Source organism: Oncorhynchus gorbuscha, unplaced genomic scaffold, assembly GCF_021184085.1.
Source record: "Oncorhynchus gorbuscha isolate QuinsamMale2020 ecotype Even-year unplaced genomic scaffold, OgorEven_v1.0 Un_scaffold_1017, whole genome shotgun sequence".
Classification (NCBI taxonomy): domain Eukaryota; kingdom Metazoa; phylum Chordata; class Actinopteri; order Salmoniformes; family Salmonidae; genus Oncorhynchus; species Oncorhynchus gorbuscha.
This window is the reverse complement of record NW_025745930.1, coordinates 27,501-40,000: the sequence shown is the minus strand read 5'-3', so window position 1 is coordinate 40,000 and position 12,500 is coordinate 27,501. Positions and strand designations below refer to the sequence as shown.

At 39.7% G+C, this 12,500-nt stretch overlaps 1 protein-coding gene across 1 annotated transcript in view; it reads right to left on the bottom strand.

Moving 5' to 3' along the window:
- The window catches only part of LOC124021000 (adhesion G protein-coupled receptor E5-like), a 39,174-nt gene that overhangs the window by 2,492 nt on the left and 24,182 nt on the right, over positions 1-12,500 (bottom strand). The window contains exons 10-13 of the mRNA XM_046336313.1: positions 7,971-8,165; positions 6,801-6,922; positions 4,285-4,380; positions 3,719-3,877 (exon numbers count right to left, since the gene is read on the bottom strand). Coding sequence (XP_046192269.1) covers positions 3,719-3,877; positions 4,285-4,380; positions 6,801-6,922; positions 7,971-8,165 — 572 coding nt within the window. The remainder of the gene's footprint in view (positions 1-3,718; positions 3,878-4,284; positions 4,381-6,800; positions 6,923-7,970; positions 8,166-12,500) is intronic.

Below are 12,500 nucleotides of genomic sequence, written 5' to 3'. Positions count from 1 at the left end.
CACACTGTGATGGCACACTGTGATGGCACACTGTGATGGTACACTGTGATGGCACACTGTGATGGCACACTGTGATGGCACACTGTGATGGCACACTGTAATGACACACTGTGATGGCACACTGTGATGGCACACTGTGCGAGTTTATCAAAATCGGGTTTGTTTTCAAATTCTTTGTGGATCTGTGTAATCTGAGGGAAATATGTGTCTCTAATATGGTCATACATTGGGCAGGAGGTTAGGAAGTGCAGCTCAGTTTCCACTTCATTTTGTGAGTAGTGTGAACATAGCCTGTCTTCTCTTGAGAGCCAGGTCTGCCTACGGTGGCCTTTCTCAATAGCAAGGCTATGCTCACTGAGTCTGTACATAGTCAAAGCTTTCCTTATGTTTGGGTCAGTCACAATGATCAGGTATTCTGCCACTGTGTACTCTCTGTTGAGGGCCAAATAGCATCCTAGTTTGCTCAGTCTTTTTGTTAATTTCTTGACACATTGGAAATAATTATCTTTTCGTTTTCTCATGATTTGGTTGGGTCTAATTGTGTTGCTGTCGTGGGGCTCTGTGGGGTGTGTTTGTGAACAGAGCCCAAGGACTATCTTGCTTAGGGGACTCTTCTCCAGGTTCATCTCTCTGTAGGTGATGGCTTTGTAATACCTTCTTATGGCTTGGGGGCAGTATTTCGACATCTGGATGAGAAGCGTGCCCAAAGTAAACTGACTGCTACTCAGGCCCAGAAGCTAGGATATGCATATCATTGGTATAGAAAACACTCTGAAGTTTCTAAAACAGTTTGAATGATGTCTTTGAGTAAAATAGAACGTATGTAGCAGGCGGAACCCCGAGGACAAAACATCCAGGATTTGTTTTTTGAGTTCATTCTCTTTTCAATGAGGTTTCATTGGGAATCTAGAATTCTAAGGCAGTTTCTTGCAGTTCCTATCGCTTCCCCTGGATGTCGACAGTCTTTAGAAATTGGTTGATGTTTTTCCTTTGAGGAATGAAGAAGTACAGCTGTTCAGAATGAGGGTCGAGTGAAATGCACTGTTTAATAGAGGCGCGTGACCAGAAATGCTCACTACACTTGGTTTTCCTCCGTTATTGAACGTTGTTTATCCCGTCTTAAATTGGACTATTTACGTATAAAAATACCTAAAGTTGTATTAGGAAAGTTGTTTGAAATGTTTGGACAAAGATTACAGGTCATTTATGAGATATTTTGTAGTCATGTTGCGCGAGTGGTAACTGTTTTTTTTCTGGATCAAACATGTCAAATAAATTGACATTTTGGATATATAACGATGGAATTAATTGAACAAAAGGACCATTTGTGATGTTTATGGGACATATTGGAGTGCCAACAGAAGAAGCTCGTCAAAGGTAAGGCATGAATTATATCTTTATTCCTGAGTTAAGTGTTGACGGGTTGAATTATGACGGGTTGAATTATGATGTTTGTTTGATGGGGTGCTGTCCTCAGATAATAGCATGGTTTGCTTTCGCCGTAAAGCCTTTCTGAAATCTGACACAGCGGCTGGACTTGTATCTTTTATCAATGTTTATGATGAGTATTTCTGTAATTTGATGTGGCTCTCTGCAATTTAATCGGATGTTATGTTCAGTAATGCATTGTCTCAAATAACGCGTCAATTTACACTGAGGTTTTTGGACATAAAGAGTGACTTTATTGAACAAAACATACATTTATTGTGCAACATGGAGTCCACCAGATGAACATCGTCTAAGGTTAGTGATTAATTTAATCGCTATTTCTGACTTTTGTGAGCCGTCTCCTTGCTGGAAAATGTCTGTATGGTTTTCTCTGGCTAGGCGCTATCCTAACATAACATTTCCCTGAATCTGGATTTTTGGGATGTCTCTAGGGCGATTGGGCTGGATGATTGATCAGGAAAAGGCATTTGACCGAGTTGAATATAAATACCTATGGCACACTTTTGAGGCTATAAGCTTCAGTTCTGGTTTTATTGCCATGATCAGGGTGATATATGGTGACATTGAAAGAGTATGGAAAGTTAACGGTGGCTTCAGTGCTCCTTTTAAAGTGTGTAGAGGAACTAGACAGGGGTGTTCGTTGTCCAGAATGTTGTATGCCATCGCTATAGAGCCACTACTAAATAGCATTAGACGTCGCATTGTGGTGAATCTTTCAGAGGATATTCCTCCTGTTCCTCTCTCAGCATATGCTGATGATGGAGTTATTTTGGTGAAAAATCAAGTGTAGGTGGATAGTTTGAGTCTCATGATTGATCGGTTTAATTAATGGAGTATACTCTGGAAAGGTCAATTGGGATAAAAAAAGTTGTGCTTTACAGAATGGGAAATGGTCTGGAGGGATCATCCCTAGTGTACCTAGGGGATGAGGAGACAATAGGAATGGTGCTAGAGAGGTTTTAAGTATCTTGGAGTGTACCTAGGGGATGAGGAGACAATGGGAAAACATTGTCCTCAGATAATCGCATGGTTGTTGCTTTCTGCCGTAAAGCATTTTTGAAATCTGACAAAGCAGCTGGATTTGATTTTAATCATACTCTGACATGTATAACATGGCAGCTGGTATTAACACAGATAGCATGGTTAAGATTTTAATCATACTTGGTTGTACGACATGTATAACATGGTATCATACTTGGTTGTATGACATGTATAACATGGTATCATACTTGGTTGTATGACATGTATAACATGGTATCATACTTGGTTGTACGACATGTATAGCATGGTATCATACTTGGTTGTACGACATGTATAAAATGGTATCATACTTGGTTGTACGACATGTATAAAATGGTATCATACTTGGTTGTACGACATGTATAACATGGTATCATACTTGGTTGTACGACATGTATAACATGGTATCATACTTGGTTATACGACATGTATAACATGGTATCATACTTGGTTGTACGACATGTATAACATGGTATCATACTTGGTTGTACGACATGTATAACATGATATCATACTTGGTTGTACGACATGTATAACATGGTATCATACTTGGTTGTACGACATGTATAAGATGGTATCATAATAATAATAATAATATATGTATATAATAATAAGACAATAATATATGCCATTTAGACGCTTTTATGTACTTAAGTCATGTGCATACATTCTACGTATGGGTCATACTTGGTTGTACGACATGTATAACATGGTATCATACTTGGTTGTACGACATGTATAAAATGGTATCATACTTGGTTGTACGACATGTATAACATGGTATCATTGCAGTTAATGCTTTCGTATCTGTCATTCATTAAGATGTTGGAGATGGATGTGCTTTTTGTAAGAGAAACCATTTTTCACTGTTTTATGGAGTGTGAGTGAACAAAGCCTCTCAGTGGAATAGTCTCTGTTTACAGCCGAAGGGGAAACTCTCAATAAAACGGTTTTGATTTGGGGGTTTCAATACAGCAGAAAATGTCAATTGTTACATTTTATTTTGGGACACACACACACACACACACACACACACACACACACACACACACACACACACACACACACACACACACACACACACACACACACACACACACACACACACACACACACACACACACACACACACACACACACACACACACACACACACACACACACACACACACACACACACGTGCACACGCGCACCCACACGCGCACACACACACGCGCACGCACGCGCACACACACACACACCCCTTACTTGATCTTGTGTAGGGTGGAGAGGTCAGGGTTGAGACTAGAGAACTTCTGGGCCAGCCTCCAGACAGTGATGATGAAGATGAAAGCGTTGAGGAAGATGATGGTGCACACTGGGCCGAAGAAACTCCAGATGAATCCTCTCTCCAGAGACAACCAACAGCTGACAGAGACACACAGAGCGGATAACGTTACATTTGGGTTATATACATGTTAAATCTATGACATTGTCATTGTTATTCTATTGTGTAACTTTTTATTTTATTCACACACACACACACACACACACACACACACACACACACACACACACACACACACACACACACACACACACACACACACACACACACACACACACACACACACACACACACACACACACACACACACACACACACACACACACACACACACACACACACATAAACAACTTTCAGTAATTTAACCTCTGTCCTTTGACATTTGTCTGTCCTAGGGGTCAAGGAGCGCAGAGAACACGGGGGAGTCGCAGATATGACGTCACCAAACCCCCACAATGCACCTCTTTACTTCTCCTCCCAGACTCACTGTTGTGTGGTACCGTATCCATCTGGGTAGGTGATGGCAGAGATGATGACTATAGTCAGTGGCAGTCCATATCCCACAGCATGCAGGTACAGAGGTCTACAGTAAGACGAAGAATCACAGAGCTTCATAAAATACAGGTACAGAGGTCTACAGTAAGACGAAGAATCACAGAGCTTCATAAAATACAGGTACAGAGGTCTACAGTAAGACGAAGAATCACAGAGCTTCATAAAATACAGGTACAGAGGTCTACAGTAAGACGAAGAATCACAGAGCTTCATAAAATACAGGTACAGAGGTCTACAGTAAGACGAAGAATCACAGAGCTTCATAAAATACAGGTACAGAGGTCTACAGTAAGACGAAGAATCACAGAGCTTCATAAAATACAAAGGTCTACACAGGTACAGAGGTCTACAGTAAGACGAAGAATCACAGAGCTTCATAAAATACAGGTACAGAGGTCTACAGTAAGACGAAGAATCACAGAGCTTCATAAAATACAGGTACAGAGGTCTACAGTAAGACGAAGAATCACAGAGCTTCATAAAATACAGGTACAGAGGTCTACAGTAAGACGAAGAATCACAGAGCTTCATAAAATACAGGTACAGAGGTTTACAGTAAGACGAAGAATCACAGAGCTTCATAAAATACAGGTACAGAGGTCTACAGTAAGACGAAGAATCACAGAGCTTCATAAAATACAGGTACAGAGGTCTACAGTAAGACGAAGAATCACAGAGCTTCATAAAATACAGGTACAGAGGTCTACAGTAAGACAAAGAATCACAGAGCTTCATAAAATACAGGTACAGAGGTCTACAGTAAGACGAAGAATCACAGAGCTTCATAAAATACAGATACAGAGGTCTACAGTAAGACGAAGAATCACAGAGCTTCATAAAATACAGGTACAGAGGTCTACAGTAAGACGAAGAATCACAGAGCTTCATAAAATACAGGTACAGAGGTCTACAGTAAGACGAAGAATCACAGAGCTTCATGAAATACAGGTACAGAGGTCTACAGTAAGGCGAAGAATCACAGAGCTTCATAAAATACAGGTACAGAGGTCTACAGTAAGACGAAGAATCAAAGAGCTTCATAAAGTACAGGTACAGAGGTCTACAATAAGAAGAAGAATCCCAGAGCTTTATAAAATACAGGTACAGAGGATTACAGTAAGACGAAGAATCACAGAGCTTCATAAAATACAGGTACAGAGGTCTACAGTAAGACGAAGAATCACAGAGCTTCATAAAATACAGGTACAGAGGTCTACAGTAAGATGAAGAATCACAGAGCTTCATAAAATACAGGTACAGAGGTCTACAGTAAGACGAAGAATCACAGAGCTTCCTAAAATACAGGTACAGAGGTCTACAGTAAGACGAAGAATCACAGAGCTTCATAAAATACAGGTACAGAGGTCTACAGTAAGACGAAGAATCACAGAGCTTCATAAAATACAGGTACAGAGGTCTACAGTAAGACGAAGAATCACAGAGCTTCATAAAATACAGGTACAGAGGTCTACAGTAAGACGAAGAATCACAGAGCTTCATAAAATACAGGTACAGAGGTCTACAGTAAGACGAAGAATCACAGAGCTTCATAAAATACAGGTACAGAGGTCTACAGTAAGACGAAGAATCACAGAGCTTCATAAAATACAGGTACAGAGGTCTACAGTAAGACGAAGAATCACAGAGCTTCATAAAATACAGGTACAGAGGTCTACAGTAAGACGAAGAATCACAGAGCTTCATAAAATACAGGTACAGAGGTCTACAGTAAGACGAAGAATCACAGAGCTTCATAAAATACAGGTACAGAGGTCTACAGTAAGACGAAGAATCACAGAGCTTCATAAAATACAGGTACAGAGGTCTACAGTAAGACAAAGAATCACAGAGCTTCATAAAATACAGGTACAGAGGTCTACAGTAAGGCGAAGAATCACAGAGCTTCATAAAATACAGGTACAGAGGTCTACAGTAAGACGAAGAATCACAGAGCTTCATAAAATACAGGTACAGAGGTCTACAGTAAGGCGAAGAATCACAGAGCTTCATAAAATACAGGTACAGAGGTCTACAGTAAGACGAAGAATCACAGAGCTTCATAAAATACAGGTACAGAGGTCTACAGTAAGGCGAAGAATCACAGAGCTTCATAAAATACAGGTACAGAGGTCTACAGTAAGACGAAGAATCAAAGAGCTTCATAAAGTACAGGTACAGAGGTCTACAATAAGAAGAAGAATCCCAGAGCTTTATAAAATAGCAGTTAAAAGAGGTAACACACCAAGGTAGATAATAGAGAGGTAAATATAACGTTGTAAGAAATAAAATAAAGTTGTAAGAAATAAATATAATGAAAATATATAATAGATTAGGAAATAATATAAATACAGACATTACATGTCTAAATTAATATAACATAAATGTATAATACAAATATATACTCTAAATATATACTAAGATATAATCATTTATAAATATATCCAATACCTGATGGTAGTGTTGAAGACCAGGACCACCATGCGATAGAGCTGAACCCCCTCTAACAACATCCAACTGAAGGATCCTAGGAAGAACAGGTGGAGGAGACCTGCTACAAACCCACATCCTCCCTTAGAGAGGAGAGGAGAGGAGAGGAGAGGAGAGGAGAGGAGAGGAGAGGAGAGGAGAGGAGAGGAGAGGAGAGGAGAGGAGAGGGAGGAGGAGAGGAGAGGAGGAGAGGAGAGGAGATGGGGGAGGGAGGAGAGGGAGGAGAGGAGAGGAGAGGGAGGAGGAGAGGAGAGGAGAGGGAGAGGAGAGGGAGAGGAGAGGAGAGGAGAGGAGAGGAGAGGAGAGGAGATGGGAGACAGGGAGGATGGGAGAAGAGGAGAGGGGAGGAGAGGAGAGGAGAGGAGGGGGACAGGGAGGATGACAGAAGAGGAGGGGAGTGGAGAGGAGAGGAGAGGAGAGGAGAGGAGAGGAGAGGAGAGGAGAGGAGAGGGGGACAGGGAGGATGACAGAAGAGGAGGAGAGAGAGGAGAGGGAGGAGAGAGGAGAGGAGAGGAGAGGAGAGGAGAGGAGAGGAGAGGAGAGGAGAGGGAGAGGAGAGGAGAGGAGAGGGAGGATGACAGAAGAGGAGGGGAGTGGAGAGGAGAGGAGGGGAGAGGAGAGGGGGACAGGGAGGATGACAAAAGAGGAGGGAGTGGAGAGGAGAGGAGAGGAGAGAGGAGAGGAGAGGAGAGAGGAGGGGAGAGGAGGGGAGAGGAGAGGGGGACAGGGAGGATGACAGAAGAGGAGGGGAGTGGAGAGGGGGAGGAGGAGAGATGAAAGGGATAAAAGTCCAATTTAACCTTCAAAAACTTTAATTCAAACTCAAATTCAGATCTGACTGATGTAAACGTTACTTGTATTTTTAGTTATTTGTTTGCCATCCTGGGAACTTAAGGGGATACAAGATCCTACAACAGCAAATCTTCAAAGTGAAATATTATAAAGATAAATATACCTTCATCGTTAGATTGACACACACACACACACACACACACACACACACACACACACACACACACACACACACACACACACACACACACACACACACACACACACACACACACACACACACACACACACACACACACACACACACACACACACACACACACACATGTTTATCCCCACCTTGCTCTGTGTTTGAGAGATACCGCTGAGGAAGACGAGGTCAGCGATGAAGAGGCAGACACAGAGGTGGAGGTGGATGGTGGTGCGAGTCCCCTGGATGGACCGACACAGCCAGAAGGTCAGGATGCACAGCAACAGACACACCACAGACACCGACAGACCCAGCCACGTCAGCAGACGCAGCTCAAATGTATCCTGGAAAGAGGGAGTTAGAGAGAGAGAGAGGGGGGGAGAGGAGAGACAGAGGTAGAGAGAGAGGGAGAGAAGAGAGAGGGAGAGACAGAGGTAGAGAGAGAGTTTACATAATATATAACATCAGTTTTGACCCATCATTCATCTGTTTTTATTTTGCCATTTATAGGTGTCACATATCAGTTTGCAAACTATTTTTTTAAAATATATATAAAAAAGATATATAATATATAATATAGCTGTGATGCAGCTCCAGAACGCAGGTGTTTCAGCTCAGTGCTTTATGTGGTGGTGTGGCGAGACAGCAGAAAATAGGAGCATTGCGCCGTGATTGGCTCAGTATTCTGTCACTCATGGGGACACTACACCTTTGCCAAGTGTAAGTCCTTAGTAAGGGTAGACATCCAAAATTTCAGCCCTTTGGGTCCTGCCATAGACTTAAATTACAAGTCCCCTTTCAAGAATGCTCAAGGTCATTGGCCACAGATAAAATGACGTCAAATCACGTTATATGTACAATGGCTTTGATTGGACTGATCATGTCAACATCTTACTTTCAAAATCTTAGCTAGCAGTCACGATCATTAATCAAGTAGACATTTTTAATCCTTGTCATATGAAGGGAAATAATGAAGAGAAATTGTAGATAAAACGTATCGGTTCTCATCGGCCATTGGACATAAAGATTACACAACAAGCGGGAAAATCACAAATTCAACAAATCAAATCAAATGTTATTAGTCACATGCACCGAATACAACAGAAATTCAACAAATCAAATCAAATGTTATTAGTCACATGCACCGAATACAACAGAAATTCAACAAATCAAATCAAATGTTATTAGTCACATGCACCGAAAACAACAGAAATTCAACAAATCAAATCAAATGTTATTAGTCACATAGTCACGAATACAACAGAAATTCAACAAATCAAATCAAATGTTATTAGTCACATGCACCGAATACAACAGAAATTCAACAAATCAAATCAAATGTTATTAGTCACATGCACCGAATACAACAGAAATTCAAATCAAATCAAATGTTATTAGTCACAAACCGAATGAAATTCAACAAATCAAATCAAATGTTATTAGTCACATGCACCGAATACAACAGAAATTCAACAAATCAAATCAAATGTTATTAGTCACATGCACCGAATACAACAGAAATTCAACAAATCAAATCAAATGTTATTAGTCACATGCACCGAATACAACAGAAATTCAACAAATCAAATCAAATGTTATTAGTCACATGCACCGAATACAACAGAAATTCAACAAATCAAATCAAATGTTATTAGTCACATGCACCGAATACAACAGACCTTACAGTGAAATGCTTAATTACGAGCCAACAATGCAGTTTAAAAAAATATGGATAAGAATAAGAGACAAATGTAACCAGTAATTAATAAGTAGCACAAGTAATTAAGTTGTACAAGTAATTAAAAAGCAGTAGTAAAATAGCAATAGTGACACTATATACAGGTGGGTACCGATACAGAGTCAATGTGCGGGGGCACCAGTCTTCCAGCACAGCTGGTGCTCTCATGCATGTTTCAGTGCTATTTGCCTCGAAGCGAGCATAGAGGTGGTTTAGCTTGTCTGGTAGGCTTGTGTCAATGGGCAGCTCTCGGCTGTGCTTCCCTTTGTAGTCTGTAATGGTTTGCAAGGCCTGTCACATCCGACGAGTGTCAGAGTCGGTGTGGTTTGATTCGATCTTACAGGCTGTCTACACTGCTCGCGTAGCAGGCGCAAGAGTTGCAAAATAAATGTAGAAATCTATATTATTCAATTATTACACCCACACTGTTCGCGCATGCCAACGAGTGTTTGCATTGCCAAAGGCTAAAATAGAAGTCAGTTCTATTTGTGACGCAGATCGCGCTGCAAGACCTGCCTTTCCTCAGTGGTTTATAGAAGCATGTACCCGCGTATCATCTCCTCATTGGTTATCCCCACGTGGGTGACTGAAAGATGAACGAGGTCAGTGGCAGTAATGCACCTAATTTATGAAATATTGCCAATTACAAAATAAAGTCAAGAGAAGAAAATGCCTAAAAGGAGGAGAGATGACTAGAAATTATTCGGTTGACTGTTTTATGTGTGGATTAATTGTCGGAGTAGAGGACCTTGTGCATTTCAGGTTAAATAACAACTCAATGTTTATATCACAGGACAAATTAGCTGGCAACAGCAAACTAGCTAAATAGGACAGATTAGCTAGCAAGTGCAAGCTAGCTAGCTAAATTGTCATAAATGTTTAATGATTTTCGCCCTGTCCCCAAATTAATGTAATTGGGTCAGAGTTTGTTTTGATATTTAACCTGATCGCGTTTGGTGTGGGAGGACAGAACACCACTCGCGCAGCCGGTTTTGGCTTTCATGTTAGTCCTGTATTGATGCTTTGCTTGTTTGATGGTTCATCGGAGGGATTTTTACAAGCTTCCGGGTTAGAGTCCCGCTCCTTGAAAGCGGTAGCTCTAGCATTTAGCTCAGTGCGGATGTTGCCTGTAATCTATGGCTTCTGGTTGGGGAATGTACGTACGGTCACTGTGGGGATGACGTCATCGACACACTTATTGATGAAGCCAATGACTGATGTGGTGTACTCCTCAATGCCATCGGAGTAATCCAGGAACATATTCCAATCTGTGCAATACAGTCCTGAAGCTTAGCATCTGCTTCATATGACCACTTTATTATTGATCTCGTCACTGGTGCTTCCTGCTTTAATTGTCGCTTCTAAGCAGGAATCAGAAGGATAGAATGATGGTCAGATTTGCCAAATGGAGGGTGAGGGAGAGCTTTGTATGTGGTTCAGAGAATGCCAGACTTTGATGACAAAGTTTCATGATAAAATTTGCTCACAAAGTAAAGCCCTGCCACCTTCATAAGACGAGTCCAAAATGTCTGGTTTGCTGCAGTATAAATGATGTAATATGTCAGGGAGATATGTATACTGTAGCTAAGAAGGTAGTACTAAGTGTATGTTGTGTAGTAAGCTGTTAGTTGCCCATGTGCCTCACCTTAATAATGTGGCCTATTTGTAACAACGCACGATTGTAAACACATCGTTTGTGGCCGGTGTGCTTACTTTATCACTTTATTACTTTATTACTTTATTACTTTATTATTTTATTACTTTATTATTTTATTACTTTATTACTTTATTACTTTATTAATGTATTACTTTATTACTCTATTACTCTATTACTCTATTACTTTATTACTTTATTACTTTATTACTTTATTATTTTATTACTTTATTATTTTATTATTTTATTACTTTATTACTTTATTACTTTATTACTTTATTATTTTATTACTTTATTACTTTATTACTTTATTACTTTATTACTTTATTACTTTACTTTATTACTTTATTACTTTATTACTTTATTATTTGATTACTTTATTACTTTATTACTTTACTTTATTACTTTATTATTTTATTACTTTATTACTTTATTATTTTATTACTTTATTACTTTATTACTTTATTACTTTACTTTATTACTTTATTACTTTATTACTTTATTACTTTATTACTTTACTTTATTACTTTATTACTTTATTACTTTATTACTTCATGTGTATAGTTTGGACAATGTTACTGATAGTAGTGGTGTGCTTACTTTATTACTTTTTGTGTATAGTTTTGACAATGCTACTGATAGTAGTGGTGGCACTTGGCACATACACGCAAATTCAGCACACACAACATTCTATAATAGAATAGTGTTATTTCAAGTGTATCTTTTTTGACATCAAGACCCAAACGGTGTTCAATGTGCCTCACCCTAGTAATTTGGTCTTTTTTCACCTCTTTATTTCGCCTACCGTTCTAACTTGGTGGTGCACATAACCTAAACAGCCTATAACCTTGTTTTAGAGAAATGTAATCATTGAATATTGTAAGAGCTTTCATTGTCTATATGCCCCCTTTATTTATCCTATGGTTCTGACTTGTTGTACAGTGAGAACACTGCAAGAACGGCCCATGTTCTGAATTCTATCACTGTACATTTCAAAATTGCTGAACAAAGAGTTATATTCACCACGTCCGTCGGCGCTCATTAATGTCTTAAGGAGCATTATCTTGACATCATCCGGTGTGTGTGTGTGTGTGTGTGTATGTATGTATGTATGTATGTATGTATGTATGTATGTATGTATGTATGTATGTATGTATGTATGTATGTATGTATGTATGTATGTATGTATGTATGTATGTATGTATGTATGTATGTATGTATGTATGTATGTGTGTGTGTGTGCGTGTGCGTGTGTGTGTGTACGTATGTATGTGTGTATGTATGTAT